At 63.8% G+C, this 15,146-nt stretch overlaps 2 protein-coding genes across 2 annotated transcripts; one reads left to right on the top strand and one right to left on the bottom strand.

Moving 5' to 3' along the window:
• Positions 1-96: 96 nt before the first annotated feature.
• ATP6V1B1 (ATPase H+ transporting V1 subunit B1) lies at positions 97-9,907 on the top strand. The gene is made up of 14 exons (XM_071753091.1): positions 97-398; positions 3,310-3,365; positions 4,197-4,295; positions 4,998-5,091; positions 6,441-6,518; positions 6,785-6,924; positions 7,403-7,504; positions 7,620-7,717; positions 7,993-8,116; positions 8,620-8,770; positions 8,855-8,937; positions 9,058-9,162; positions 9,383-9,512; positions 9,610-9,907. Exons 1-14 carry the CDS (start codon positions 299-301, stop codon positions 9,762-9,764), a joined length of 1,515 nt encoding a protein of 504 aa, XP_071609192.1. The 5' UTR covers positions 97-298; the 3' UTR covers positions 9,765-9,907.
• A 1,247-nt stretch (positions 9,908-11,154) lies between these two features.
• Positions 11,155-15,146, bottom strand: TEX261 (testis expressed 261). Its single transcript, XM_071753100.1, has 6 exons — positions 14,923-15,146; positions 14,152-14,231; positions 13,729-13,882; positions 12,896-12,963; positions 11,979-12,081; positions 11,155-11,638 (listed from the first exon to the last, which is right to left on the bottom strand). The coding sequence occupies exons 1-6, from the start codon at positions 14,990-14,992 to the stop codon at positions 11,523-11,525; spliced, it is 591 nt and encodes a 196-aa protein (XP_071609201.1). The 5' UTR covers positions 14,993-15,146; the 3' UTR covers positions 11,155-11,522.

The following is a 15,146-nucleotide window of genomic DNA, read 5'->3' on the forward strand; positions in this document are numbered from 1 at the left end:
CCCCGGGGGTTCCGCCCCCCCCGTCCCCTCCCGCTGTTTACACCCAACACGGAGCTCCCGGGGCTGCGGGCGGGGCGGGGGCGGCCCCAGAGGGACGGGACGGGACCGGTTCGGGCCGGGCCGGAGGTATAAACCCGGGAGCTGCCACACCGACCCGGTCCGTCCGCCGGTCCCGATCCTGGACCCGGTGCCGATCCCAGCCCCGATCCCGGCCCCGATCGCAGTCACAGCCACAGTCCCGGTGCGGATCCCGGTCCCTCTGCCGGTCCCGATCCCGGTCCCGGTGCCGGTCCAGGCTATGGCCACGTCCAAGGTGTCGGTGTCGGGGGGGTCCCTGCCCGCCGCCCGGGAGCACGCTCTGGCTGTCACCCGCGACTACACCATCAACCCCCGGCTGAGTGAGTGGGGCGACACGGGGGGGACACGACACGGGACCCCCCTGCCATCCGGCCGGGGGGGCTCGAGGGCAGCTCTGGGGTGGCGGGGACTGGGGGTGGCACTAGGACAGGCAGAAGTGGGTGACACCGGGGCAAGCAGAGGTGACAAGGACAGCGGGGTGGCCCAGGGGCAGGAAGGGGGGGCAGGGACAGGGGGTGGCACTGGTCTCTGAGGAGGTTTGCTGTGACCTTTGCGCCATCACTCCCGAGTTGGGACGGCGGGAGGGAGCCTTGCTGTCACCTCCCTGTCCCCAGTCCGGGTGGCTCGGGGCTGTCGCTGCACCCTCCCGGCCCGGCCCGGCTCTGCCCGCCCGTGTTTGCTGTCAACAGGCAGCAGCCACCCGTGGGTGACACTGGGTGACCCAGGGAGGGGACTGCGGGTGGCATTGCTGGGTTGTCCTCCCTGGTGGGCACTGGGGAGGTTTCCCCACCCCCCAGCCCCATGGCAGGGACCCCCAGCCCCATAGTCTGGGGGGATCCCCCAGCCCCAGCTCCCCCCTTCCCATCACTTCTCCACATCCCCTCCCCTTTTCCCCCACCCAGCCCGGGGGTCCCCCAGCCCCTTTCCTGCCCACCTGCTCCCTCCCCGCCCCCAGCCCCATTTCGTCTGCCCCACTCCACCCCCAAGCCCAGCCCAGCAATTTATTTTATTTGATTTTTGGGGCTTTTTTTTTTTTTTTTTTTTCTGGTGACCGGTGCGGGCGGGTTGGGGGGGGGGGGGTTGGGGTTCACGCTCGGCTGCTCGGGGCCCTTTCTTTGCGGTTCCTCACGTGACGGGCAGGTGTGGATGGGAACCCACCACCGAGGGGACTAATTAGTGGCATAGAGTGTGACCCCCCGCAGCGCCTTTCACCGCCCCCCGCAGGGCCGGGGCTGCGGATCGGGGGGGCCCGGGGGCTTTGAGAGCGCAGCACGAATTTGACCCACGGGGCACAGTGGGCAGTTTGGGGGGGAAGCGGTCAGGGAGGGAATGTGGGAAAATCGGGATGAGGCCACCGGGGGACGCGGGGTCTGGGGGTTGCGTCCAGGTGGATCCTGGAGGGGGGGTGAGAGGGGGAAAGGAGGATGGGATCAGCAGCACGGGGATGGGGAGAAGGGCTGAGAGGGGGCTGGAGCTCAAAGCTGGGGGCAGGGATGGGTTCTGTCCCGGGAACTGGGCTCCAGCACCTCCAGTGTTGGCTCCAACACCCTGAACATCAACTCTGGCACCTCCGGTGATGGCTCCAACACCTCCCGTGCTGGCTCCAGCACCTCAAGTGTTGGCTGCAGCACCCCGAACATCAGCTCTGCCACCTCAAGCCTTGGCTCCAGCACTCTGAGAGTTGGCTCCAGCACCCCGAGCATCGACCCCAGCACCTCAAGCATCACCTTGTCACAGTTTTGGGGTTAAAACCTCTCTTTTTTAAAACCCGATCTGGAGCACCCCAGGACCACCCTGTGCCTGGTGCACAGCCCACCCAGACCCCCTCTGCCCCCCCGGGGGTGTTGTTGTCCCATGGCTGTGGGGTGCTAAGCATGGGGCAGGGGGGTGGGACCCCCACCCCTGTGCAGGGGGACTCTGGGGACCCGATCCGGTGCTGTGAGGTGGCTCAGAACCAGCTCCGGATCTACGGGGGGTGATTTTGGGGGGGATTCGGGCTATTTTGTGTCCCCGTTTCCCATCTTTGCTCCACGTGGGTTCCGTGCTCCGGCTCGGGGGTGGGAGGGGGCTGTGGGGAGATATCCTCTGGGACAAGAGAAGAGGTTCCCGCGGCCAAGGTGACGGTCACCCGAGCTGTCCCCGGTCCCCGCACCTCGGGAAATTTCGGGAGCGATCCCCTGGAGCACTTTGGAGCCGAGCCCTAAGGCGGGGGGGGCGGGGATTTGGGGAGGGGGCTTTGGCCGGGCAGGGGGAGGAGCAGGGGGCTGGGGGGGGGGCAGGGCCGGGCTGAGCGGCAGCAATTAGCGGCGGGTGGAGATGGGTCGGGTCCCCTTTGTCACCGGGGGCCCTGTCCCCCCCGTTGTCCCGTCCCCCCCCAGCTCGGGTCAGGGCTAACGGAGATTGGAGCTGACAGGAGCTGTGAATTTGGGGCTGGGGGCGGGGAAGGGACGGGCTTGAAAGAGTTTTTCTTTTCTCTTCCCCCCCTCCCGAGCCCACACACCCCGCTCCTCCCGCCGCTTCTTCAGCCCAGCTCAACGGCTTCATTATCCAAATTATCCAAATTATCCAAATTGGTGCTTTCCGGTAACCGCAGCCCCGCCGCGGGCCCGGCCCTCCCTGCAGCCCCCTCCTCCTCCTCTTCCTCACTCCTCCTCCTCCACCTTCATCCTCCTCTTCTTCCTTCTCCTCCTTCATCATCCTCCTCCTTCACTCCTTCACCCTCCTCCTCTTCCTTCATCCTTCTTCTCCTCCTCCCTGCCCCACCACCCCGTGTCACACCACAGAGCACTCAGGGGTCCTGCCAGGGGTTCCGGTGCCCCTGGTGGGAGAAGCCCCCTGTGCCTTGGAGGGGAAGCCGGGGGGGTCTTCAGGGGCCTGGGATGGAGACACGGGGTGCTTGGACCTCACTTTGATGGTGGTGGCCCCAAAAGTTCATCCTCCTGCACTCAGCTGGGCTTCTCCATCCCCAGGGTGGGGACAGCTGGTGACCTCCTGGGCAGCTCCGGGGACACGGTGGAGGGAAAGGAAGGGAAAAAGGAGAGGTGGGGGTGGGATGGACGGGGAGGAACCTGGGGAGATGGTGGGGTTTGGGGACACGGGACATGGCTCAGCCTGGGGCTGGAAACTGCTGGTTGTGGTGACATCCCTGGCTGTGGTGACATCCCTGGCTGTGGTGACATCCCTGGCTGTGGTGTCTCTGGGTGCTGATGGGGTGTCCTTGTCCCCCCCCAGCCTACCAGACAGTGTGTGGTGTCAATGGGCCACTCGTGGTGCTGGACAATGTCAAGGTAGGAGCCCGATGGGTGACAAGGGGACACCTCGAGGGTGGCAGCACTTTGGGCTTGTGGGGACCCCCCGTGATGTCCCTGCCCGGGCCTGGCTGCCAGCCCCCCCTCTCAGGGCAGGGACAGCGTGATGGGGGAGAGTGTCCCCACTGTCCCCTGACCCGAGATGCAGCTCCTGTCCCTCTGCCCCAGCTCCTGTTCCCTGTGGCCAAACTTCAGCTCCTGTCCTCTGTCCCCTGTCCCCTGCCCACCCCCAGCTCCACCCAGGAGCCCGGTCCTAGCCAGGTCCCGTCACACCCCTAGCTCCTGATGTCAGCCCCAGCACCAGGTGGCATCTTGGTGGCACTTTGGTGGCCCCCTGCCTGTCCCCGCTGCCGGCGCGGGGCTTGGGGTCACCTGGGTGGGCTCTGGAGGTCCCGGCATCCCCGCGGGGCCAGCGGGGACCCTGGAAGGGGCCTTTGTTGGCCGGTGGCGGATTCCTGGGGCCCCTTTCACCCCCGGCCCGGCGGGGTGACAATTAATTAGGCCAATTAAAAGAGTCAGCCCGGGGCGGGCGGGTACTGCCCCGGCTTTCCCTGCATGGAAAGGGATTTGGAGGAGAATGGAGACGGAAGAGGAGGAGGAGGAGGAAGGAAGAGGAAGACGAAGGAGGAGGAGGAAGGATAAATGGGAGGAAAATGAATGAGGAGGAAGAGCGGGGTGCTCCTGTCCTTGGGCGTTGTCCCCCGAGCAGGACATGTCCTTCAGCCAAGGGGCTGCACAAAGTCCCCTCCACCCGCTCCGGGGGTCCCTGGGGGTTCCCCCCCCAGCTCCCATCCCTCCCTGTCCCACCAGTTTGCCCAGTACGCCGAGATCGTCAACTTCACGCTGCCCAACGGCACGACCCGCAGCGGGCAGGTCCTGGAGGTGATGGGCTCCAAAGCCATCGTACAGGTGAGAGGGGGCTCAGGGGGACCCCGCCCCATTAGGCTCCCCCCCACCCCCTCCCGGCTCGGGTCACCCCCAAACCAGCCCACTCGGACCGATTTCGGGTCAAATCGGGCTCAGAAAATGCTGCCCGCTGCCCCCCCTCCCGCAGTGTCTGTTTAAACCTGATGGGGAGTGAGGGGGGAGAAAGAAAAAACACCCGGAAAAAATAGGGAAAAAAGGGGGGAAAAAGGGGGAGAAGAGGGGAGAAAAGGGAGGGGGGGGGGGTAGGGGAAAAAGGGAACAAAAGAGGAAAAAGGGAAAAGAAGGGGAAAAGGAAGATAAGGGGGGGAGTGAGAGGAAAGTAAGAGAGGGGAAAGGGAAAAATGGGGGGAAAGGGGAAAAAAGGTATAAACGGAGGAAAATGGGGAAAAAAGGGCGTGAAGGAAGAGGATAAAAAAAAGGAGAGAGGAAACAGCTCGGGGGAAGGGGGGTGCCCGTCCCTCTGTCCCCCTGGCTCTAATCCGCCCTCTCAGGGCCCACAGACGGGGTCAAACATTGTGTGTCCCCCCCGGCAGACCCCTCAGAGGGGGTCTTTAATCCCGGGATTGCCCCCTCCCCTTTTCTCACCTCTCCCTGCCCACCCCCCCCACCACCCCCCTAGCCCTCTGGCCTCGTTAATCCCCCGCTAATTGCCCCCCCCGCCCCCTCCCCCCGGGGTCTCCGCAGGTGTTTGAAGGAACATCTGGGATCGACTCCAAGAAAACCACCTGCGAGTTCACCGGGGACATCCTGCGGACCCCCGTCTCCGAGGACATGCTGGGTGAGACCCCCCTCACCTCCCTGCCGGGGGGTGTCCAGGGGCACCAGGGTGTCCCACAGGGTCACCAGGAGGTTTGGGGGTGCTGGTGGTACATCAGAACTCGCCCAGCTCCAGCCCCCCTGCCTGGGATGGGCACGGGGTCACCGAGTGGTTTGGGTTGTAGGGAGCTCAGAGCCCCCCCAGTGCCCCCCCTGCCATGGTCAGGAACCCCTCCCCAGCCCAGGGGGCTCCAAGCCCCATCCAACCTTGGACACTGCCAGGGATGGGGCAGCCACAGCTTCTGGGGGCACCCTGGGGGTCAGCACCCTCACAAAGGGTTCCTGGACCCCTCCATGTGACACCCAAGGGTTGGGTGACACCACAACTCATAGGGTAAGGACAAGGCCAGCACAGAGGTCCCCAGAGACAGCCCCCTCCCCCATCATCCCCAAGCAGGTGCCACCAAGACCTCCCCACCAACCCCCTTTTTTTTGGGGGGGGGGGATGGGGTGGTCCAAGGCTCCCAGAGCTGCTGCTGCTCCGTCTCCTGGAGCATCCTGGGTGGGGTGGGATCGATAGCGGTGCAGCCGCTGTGCTGACCCCCCCAGTGCCCCCCCGGAGCCCCCCGGGGCCGGGAAGCATCGGGGATGTCAGAGCAGATCAAGGTGATGGCCGAGCCCGAGCACCGAGCAGGAAAGGTCACCGACCAACCAACCAACCTTGGAGCGGGGCTGGGGAGGGACGGGGGGGCCAGCGGGACCCCGGCTCAGGGGGAGAGGGGGCAGAGATTCCCCCCCTGTCCCAGGGGGATCCCCGCTGCAGGGACGTGTCCCGCTGTCACCGCTCCCTGCCCTTTGTTCCTGCCCTTTTCCACCCGCACAGAGGGGAAGGAGATGGCAGGAGATGTCTGCCCCCCCCCCCCCAACAGCAACCCCCCCACCCTCGAGGTCCCTCTGTGGGACCCCGAGTGACCCTTGCCACCAGGTGCCACCCTGACAGCCCCTGGGGCTGCTTTGGGGGCTGCAAGACCCTCAGGAGCCTCCAGGCTGGGGGGGTCAGGGGGCTCCTCCAACCCGCCCCTTCTCTGGTGGCTCCTTGGGGACACTGAGGTTGTGTCTGCACAGTCCCCTGCGGACACCCAGCCCCTCCCTTGCGGGACACCCCGGGGCGCTTGGGATGTCCTGTGCCACCCATGGGTGCTCTCCTGGTGCTCCCTCCACCCCAAACCATCTGGTGATGTTCTCCTGAGGACATCCCGGTCCCCAGCGGGCAGGACACCTCCTGGGTGTCCCCTCAGACCACGGGGGGGTGGGGGTGCCCCAGCCCAGGCCGGTGCTCCAGCAGGGGATGAGCATCTCTGCTCCCTGCAGGTCGGATCTTCAATGGCTCAGCCCAGCCCATCGACAGCGGCCCCCCCGTCATGGCCGAGGACTTCCTGGACATCAATGGTGACAGTGCTGGGCACGGGGTGGCTCTTGGGGACAACCTGGACACCTGGGGACAGCGTCCTGACGGCCACAGTGTCCCCTGGGTGGGGGTAGGGGTGCTGGGGTGGGTCCTGGGGCCCCCATCCCACCCCAGGGCAGCCGTGGGGGGCTCTGCTGCTCTGGGACCATGTTTATTTTTTTTCTCCAGCCTCACTTGTGTCACCAGAGGGAGGGGGGGGACAGGACTCCTCCACAGTGGGGTCTCCTCATTCCCACTCTTGCTCCAGGCCAACCCATCAACCCCCACGGCCGCATCTACCCCGAGGAGATGATCCAGACAGGCATCTCCCCCATCGATGTCATGAACAGCATCGCCCGTGGGCAGAAGATCCCCATCTTCTCAGCTGCTGGGCTGCCCCACAACGAGGTGGGTGCTGAGCCCCCACCACAGCCCCAGCGCCTAGGGTAGGAGGAGGAGGATGGAGGAGGCATCAGAGGGGGCTTTGGGAGGGCTGGAGCCTCTCTCCTCCTCTCCTCGTGTTCCTCTGGTGACCATGATGCAGCAGCCCCACCTTAGGTTGTGTCTCCTGACCCCCCAGCCCCGCAGGGTGTGGTACACGTGGGGCACGTGTGACCTCGTGCCTCAGTTTCCCCATCACAAAGGGTGATGGAAAACCCACCCTGGCAGCTCGGGGGTGGCAAAGGGGGAGGTTGACCACAGTCACCTCGGTGCCATGAGGAGGGGGCACATGGATGGGGAGGTGGGGGACATCCTGGGCTGGTTCCTCTGGGTCCTCTCTGCATCCCAGCACCCCGGGGTGGGTTCTGGTCCCGGGGTGGGGGTAGTGGCTCCCCCAGGAGGGGTTTCCCTGGGTGCTGCTCCCCCCATCCCTGTCTCCCCGCAGATTGCAGCTCAGATCTGCCGGCAGGCCGGGCTGGTGAAGAAATCCAAGGATGTGGTGGATTACCATGAGGACAACTTTGCCATCGTCTTTGCTGCCATGGGGGTGAGTCCCTGCCCAACCCTCCTGGTGGGGACCCCAGACTGGAGGCTCCCACCTCCTCGTCCCCTCCCTGCCTCGGTTTCCCCCTGGCATGGAGCTGCCCCTGTGCCCTGGGCAGGTGAACATGGAGACAGCTCGGTTCTTCAAGAGTGACTTTGAGGAGAACGGATCCATGGAGAACGTCTGCCTCTTCCTCAACCTGGCCAACGACCCCACGTCAGTCACCCCAGGGCTCTGGCACAGCTCTGCTCCTCCTCATCTTCCTCTCCATCCTTCCCCTTCCCCTTCCCCTTCCCCTTCCCCTTCCCCTTCCCCTTCCCCTTCCCCTTCTCCTCCTCCCTCTCCTACTTCACCTCCATCTCTATCTCCTCCTCCATCTCCTCCTTTTCTCCTTACCCCTCTTCTCCTCCTCCTTTCTTCTCCTCCTCCTCCTCCCAGGGCTGCCCTGGCCCACGTGTGTCCCCTGGGGTGCCCACCCTGTCCCCCCCCAGGATCGAGAGGATCATCACCCCCCGCCTGGCCCTGACCACTGCTGAGTTCCTTGCCTACCAGTGTGAGAAGCACGTCCTGGTGATCCTGACGGACATGAGCTCCTACGCCGAGGCTCTGCGGGAGGTCAGCACCGGGTGCTGTGTCAGGGGGGTCCTGATGGGGTGATGGGGTGCTCAGGGGGTTCTCGGGGTGCCTGGGGTGCTCAAGGTGTGGAGGCCTCCTGAAGTTCTTGTGCTCAGGACCCCCGGGGTGATGGAGATTCCTGAGCTGCTCAGACCACTGAAGGTCCCCAGGGTGCTCGGGGTGCTGTTTTGTTGGGGTTTTTTTGGGGGGGTTCCTAGAGTTCTGGAGGTGCTCGGGGTGCTTGGCATGTCCAGGGTGCTGGGGAGATCTGGGGGTGCATGGGATGCTCAGGGTTCTTGGGGTGCTGGGAGTGGGTCCTTGGGGTGCTCAAGGTGCTGAGAAGGTTCTGGGGGTGCTGGGGGGTCCCTGGAGTGCTGGGGTGCTCAGGATGCTGAGGGCTCTGGGTGTTCCCGGGGTGCTGGGGGGGTCCTGGGGTGTCTGGATGTTCCTGGGGGGGTTTCTTGGGGTTCCCGTGCCCCTCCAGCCCCCTGCCCGTCCCGCAGGTCTCAGCAGCCCGGGAGGAGGTTCCGGGGCGCCGGGGGTTCCCGGGGTACATGTACACAGACCTGGCCACCATCTACGAGCGTGCGGGGCGGGTGGAGGGCAGGGGCGGCTCCATCACCCAGATCCCCATCCTCACCATGCCCAACGACGGTCAGTGGCTGGGGGGGGGTGTGGGGGGGGGACACCCGGCCGGGACACTGGTGTTTTGGGGAGCTCACGGCACCCTGACCCCAGACATCACCCACCCCATCCCGGACCTGACGGGTTTCATCACCGAGGGACAGATCTACGTCGACCGGCAGCTCCACAACAGGCAGGTCCGTCCTGGGACCCCCGGGTGAGGGGACTGGGGGACACCGAGGGCTGGAGGGGGTGGTGGGAGCAGGGTGAGGGTCCCTGGCAGTGACCTTGGGGGCCGTGTCCCTCCTGCCCCGCAGATCTACCCCCCCATCAATGTCCTGCCCTCCCTGTCCCGCCTGATGAAATCGGCCATCGGGGAGGGGATGACCAGGAGGGACCACGGAGATGTCTCTAACCAACTGGTGAGGGGTGCTGGGGGTACTGGGGGTACTGGGGGGGACACGCTGGGGGGGGAAGCAGTGTCCCTTGTCCCTTCCCAGCCCGGAGCTGAGGTCTCCCTGCCCTGTGCCGGGAGGGATCCCAGCTCCGGGTCCCGGCAGCTCCTTGGGGTGTGGGGTGGGGGTGTGTGGGGTGTGTGGGGTGTGTGACACTGTGTCCCCCCGTGTCCCCGTGTCCCCGCAGTACGCCTGCTACGCCATCGGGAAGGAGGTGCAGGCGATGAAGGCGGTGGTGGGGGAGGAAGCGCTGTCAGCAGACGATCTGCTCTACCTCGAGTTCCTACACAAGTTCGAGAAGCAGTTCCTCACCCAGGGTGAGTGAGACCCGGGACAGGGGGGCTTTGGGGCTGAGCCAGACCCCCCAGGGCATGTCCCCGACCCCCCCCCCTCCCTTCCCGCACCTCTGCCCAGGTCCCTACGAGAACCGCAGCATCTTCGAGTCCCTGGACCTGGGCTGGCAGCTCCTGCGCCTCTTCCCCCGGCAGCTCCTCAAGCGCATCCCCGAGGACGTCCTGGCCGAGTTCTACCCCCGGGAGAGCCCGGCGCCCACCAGCACGGCCCTCTGAGCCCCCCGGGGCTTCGGGGAACGGCCCCCTCTGCCCCCAGACCCCCCAGCACCTGGGGCTGGCCCTGGGCTGGCTGCCGGGAGCCTGCAGAGGGAGCTGGGAACCTCCTCTCCTTGCTCAGTAAACCCAAAGTGGTAACCGAACCCATCCCTGTCCTTGTGCTTCCCAAACCCCATCCCTATTCCTGTGCTTCCCAACCCCATCCCTGTCCTTGTGCTTCCCAACCCCATCCCTGTCCTTGTGCTTCCCAAACCCCATCCCTATTCCTGTGCTTCCCAACCCCATCCCTATTCCTGTGCTTCCCAACCCCATCCCTGTCCTTGTGCTCCCCCCCTGGGACCTCCCCCAGCCCCAGCTGCTCCAACCCCATCCATCCCAGAGCCTCCAGCAGTGCCCGGGATGGGGCAGCCCCAGCTCCTGGGGACACCCTGGGCCAGGGGCTGCTGCTGATTTTTCCCCTTTCTGTGTTTTTCATGGGGGGGGGAGTCCTGGGACTCTGCTTTTCCCCCCCAGGAAAGGAGTCTCCGGACCCCAGGGCCACCCCGAGGTGACAGTGACAGCTCCCCAGGCATTTTCCACCCCTCCTGCTTCACCTTCCAAAAGATAAAATTCAATTTAAAGCCCAATGCCCTGGGGGGGTTTTGCTCTCTTTGCTGCTCCCCAGCAGCCTGCCTGGAAATATCTTTTCTTTTTTTAGGCAAAATTTTTTCAATTTTGTCCCTGAGGAGAGGGAGAAGCCACCAGGGGACAGGGCCTGGTGTCCTCCACCCTGTGGCCTCCCAGCAAAATGACAGCACCCACAGCTTTTTTTTTTTTAAAAAAAAAACCCTAAAACTATTGAATTCAGAATAGCTTCTGCATTATTAGAAACCAAACTATTAATGATCAAACTGTGGAGGTCACCCCAGGCAGAACTGGTCACAAAACGAGTCCTTTTCCTCCAAAAAATCCTCCCTGAAAGCTGCATTCCAGCCACGTGGTCCTGGTGAGCCTGGGGGGATCCGTGCTGGTGCAGGCAGGAGGTGACCAAAATTGGGCAAAAAGAGGAAAAAAAGGGGAGATCAAGAGGGGTTTGTGATTCTGAGGAACAGGAAGGTGGGGTTCACCTCCTCCTCTGTGAGTGGGGATTTGATTTCCCTTGAGGCAAGGGGGAGGCCAGGGAAGCTGAGGAGGGCTCATGGGGCACAGAATCACTCCTCCAGGTTTCCCGTGGAAGCAAAGGGAAAAGTGGAGATTTCCATCAAAATCCAGCGTTAAAACCCAAGAAAAAAGCCACGTGGAGTCCTTCCAGGTCCCCTTCCCGTGGGAAGCAGGGAGAGCACCCACCCTCCCATCCCCCTTTGCTGCCCCCAGTTCCACCACTTCACCCCAGCTGGTGGTTTTGGGGGGCTTGGTTTGTTGGTTTGTTTAATTAATGGCTCTGTGTAAACCTCAGATAACCTCACACCCTGCTGCCACCCCCAGGGAACCATTTTCCCCTCTGCCACCCCACAAACTCCTGCCTGGAAACCCGGATCTCAGAGCAGGGGGGGGGGCAGCATCACAGGGGGGGGAGGTTTGGATCCTCCTGGGGGGTTGGGGAGAGCTCAGCTGGAGCCCCAAATCCTCCTGGTGGGGACCAGCAGGACAAGGCCCTCCCCGTGTGTCTGTGCCCCTCCAGCCAGCACCCAGGAAAATCCCTGCTGGAGGGGTGAGGAGGAGGTGGGGGGAGGCCAGGGCCCCCCCAGAGAGTTCAGGTCTGCAGTGGGGTGAGGGGGCTCAGAAGATCTTCTGCCTGCTGGGCAGGATGGCTTCCTTGATGAAGGAGAAGATCAGGAGGATCCCCGAGCGTTTCCCTCTCTTCCCTTTGGTGAAATAGTTGGAGACCACATCATCTGGGGGGGGAGAGGGGGATTAACAACCCCACACCAACCCCAGGGAGCTCACACCCCCCCCCCAGCACCTGAGCTGCCCCCAGAACGTGGACGTTTTGGGGGGTTTTTTTGGGTCACATCTGGGTCTTCCCAAGCCCCAAGTTCAACATCTGTGCCAGGGAGCCCCAACCCTGAGCTCCCCAGGATGGGAAATCAAACACCCCCCCTCCCCCCTCCCCAGTGTCTGCCTGGGCTTTCCCCTGCCTCGTGCTTTTGGGTTGGAAAAGGGCTTTTTCAGAGGCCTGGATGCCAGGTTTCCTGGGGGGCTGTGTGTGTGTGTGGGGGGTTGGGGCAGGCTCACCCCCAGGCTGCACAGTGGAGGGCAGAACGTTCTCTCCAGCTGAGAGGGAGACGAAGAAGGCGAAGGGGATGAGCCAGAGGCAGAAGGTGAAGTAGGCAAGGACCTGGGGGGCAGGGAGAGCAGTCACACACAGCCCCCTCCCCACAAAAAAACACCCCAAAAAACCTCCCTGGGAGACACCCCCAGCCTGCACCTGAAGCTCCTCCCAGGGGGGCTGATCCCCTGCCCTCCCCCCAGCCCTGCTCCCCCCAAACCCCAAGGTTTCAGTTAAAGCACAGAAAAAAAAGAATAAAATAAAATCTGTGTGTTTGTGAGGAATGGAATCCTTCCCCCCCTCCCAGGCACCAAGAGCAGGAGGCAGGAGCTGGGCTGAGGCCTCCTCCTGCCCCAGGGTGCTGGGGGCTGAGCTCAGAGGGGTAGGAAAAGCTGGAGAAGAGGAGAAACTTTCTAAAAAGGTTGTTTTATAGATTTGGTTCCTTTGGTTGGGTTTGGTTTCTTTTTTTTTTTCCCCAGTTGTTTCCAACCATTTGAGCTGCCTGAGCAAGGCCCTGGGGGAATCTGGGTCCTGGCAGTGTGAGGAGACAAAAGAATTGGGATGTGAGAGGTGAAAGCAATGAGGAAACTCATCTGAAAGGGGAAAATAAAATTAAAAGCAGTATTTGGTTTTTTCTAGTTTTGCAATCCCAGAAAATAAAGATTTTATCCAATGAAGATTTGATGTAACCCTTCTGCCCACAGCTGAGAGAGGAAAAACTGCAGGGGAATCCCCCCCGGGGAAAGGGCTGTGAAAAATACCCACAGTGCTTCTTCCTGCCCACTGGAAAAATCACCAAAAAAAAAAAAAAAAAAAAAAAGGCATTTTCCTCCTCCTCCTCCCCCTCCCAGGAAGCCCAGAGCTCCTTCCCCAGGTGCCTCACCTCAGAGAACAGGTAATATTCCTCTGCAAAGTACTGGAAGGCCAAGTAGTGGTTGAAGACAACCAGCACTGGGGAGGGAAGCAGAGGGCAGGGTCAGGGCAGGAATCCCACCCCCCAATCCCATCCCAGACACCTCCAACCCCCCCCTTCCTCCTCCCCCTCCTCCTGCTAAAACATTTTCACACCATCAGTGAGAAATGGTGTGAGCAGCTGGAGATTTACCCTCCCCACCTCCCTCTGCTGCTTCCCCCCTGAACCTCACTGCTCAGAGGAGGAGCAAAAAAATCCCAAAAACGGTAAACCCCCCCCCAAACCCCACCCTGTCCTCAGCAGCTGCTGTGGGGACAGGAGGGGGGCACCAGGGGGGGCAGGGGGGACCATCTCACCTGCTCCTCAAGGAGCTGCAGAGCTCCCCAACCCCCAGGCTGGTGGTGGGGCAGCCCCAAAGCTCCACCCAAAATGTCCCCAGGGCTCCCTGCAGCCCACCCCAAAACCCCAGAGAGGAGGGACCCTCATCCCTTGGTGGGACAGAGACACAGAACTCTCCCTCCCAGCACACGTGGAAAGGAAACCCCCCCAAGCCCTGCCTGCAGCTGGAGCCCCCCAGGAGTCCCCTGGGCCCCTGCCCCCCCCCAGAGCCACAGCAGCAGCCTGGGGGGGGCTGAGTCCCTCGGGAAGGAGGCAGCAGAGGGAAAGGCAAAGCTCTGCTGCCCCCCAGAGCACACCCGGGGAGGGGGAGAGGGAGGGGACAAGGAGGGGGGACAAGGAAGAGGAGGAGAGGGAAGAAGAGGAAGGGAGGAGGAGGAGGAGGCTTCTTCCTCTGCTCCACTCACCGCAGGAGAGGATGAAGTTGGAGGAGGTGAGGATGATGAAGGGGAAGGTCTGCAGCAGCCCGAAGTAAACCAGGTTGGTGAAGAGCCCCACGCCCACCATGAACCCGGGGAAGTGCTCAAAGAGGTAGAGCCCCACCAGGATGGCTGAGGAGACCTGGAGGAGAGCAGGGGGGTTGCACCACCTCCCCCCAGGGAATCCCCCCCCCTCCCCACTGCAGCTCCTGGGGGCTGAGCCTCCGTTTCCCCGGGGAAGGGGAAGGGACATCCCCTCAGGAGGGGACATCCCCTCACCACCTCCCCCCTGCAGCACAGGAGCTGCTCTGGGGCCAGGAGAAGCTTCCCAAGAAGCCAATGTCCCCCCCCCCCGGGTCACCCCCCTCCCCCTGGGTGACAGCAGCAGGGAGCTGCCCCCCAGGGACTCACCCAGATCATGTACTTGATGATCCTCCTGGTGACAACCGTGTACTCCTCGATCAGCTCTGCCAGGTAGTACAGCCCAGCAGCTGGGGAGAGACCCCCGGCTCAGCCCCGGGCACGGGGAAGCCCCCAGCCCCCCAGCCCAGCCCCGGGGGGGAGCAGGGGCAAACCCGGGTGCCCTGGGGGTCCCTGCTCAGCCAGAGAGGAGAGGGAGAGGAGGCAGAGCTGGGAGACCCCTGCTCCCTGCAGCTCCCGGGGGCTCTCCGGTGACCTCAAGGGGGATGTGGGGACACCCACGAGAGAACCTTCACCCACCCACCCACCCCCGAGTCTCTGGGGCTCTCGAGGGCACCAGGGGGACCCCAAACCCTGGAGCACCCAGGGGGCACCGGGGGACCCCAAATCTCAGGGACATTCCGAGGCTTTGGGGACACCCAGGGACCCCAAATCTCAGGGACATTCCGAGGCTTTGGGGACACCCAGGGACCCCAAATCTCAGGGACATTCCGAGGCTTTGGGGACACCCAGGGACCCCAAATCTCAGGGACATTCCGAGGCTTTGGGGACACCCAGGGGGGCCCCAACTCTGCGGGGCACCGGGGACCCCCTGGCCGGGCTGGGGACCCCTGGAAGCTCCAGCGTCGCGGCCCCGAACCCTCTCCCAGCATGAGCCCAGGCTGTCCCCTGCCCGGAGCCCCCCCCTCCTCTCCGACATATCGCGACATATCGCCCGGGGTGAGGCCTGCGGCCCGTCCCTCCCCGCCCCCCCGGGCTCACCGATGGCCAGGGTGACGAAGGCCACCTGGATGAGCAGGGACAGCCAGCTGAGCGCGTAGATGAACCACATGGCGGGGAGGGGACGGGAAGGGCGGGGGAGGGGAGGGGGGGGGGGAAACGGGCCAGGCCGGACCGGACCGAACCGAACGGAACCGAACGGAACGGAACCGAACCCCGCAGCCCGGCTCTGGGCCGCAATACACGCGGCGCCGGAACAAGCGAGA

This window comes from Heliangelus exortis, chromosome 10 (genome assembly GCF_036169615.1).
Source record: "Heliangelus exortis chromosome 10, bHelExo1.hap1, whole genome shotgun sequence".
NCBI classification, from domain to species: Eukaryota; Metazoa; Chordata; class Aves; order Apodiformes; family Trochilidae; genus Heliangelus; species Heliangelus exortis.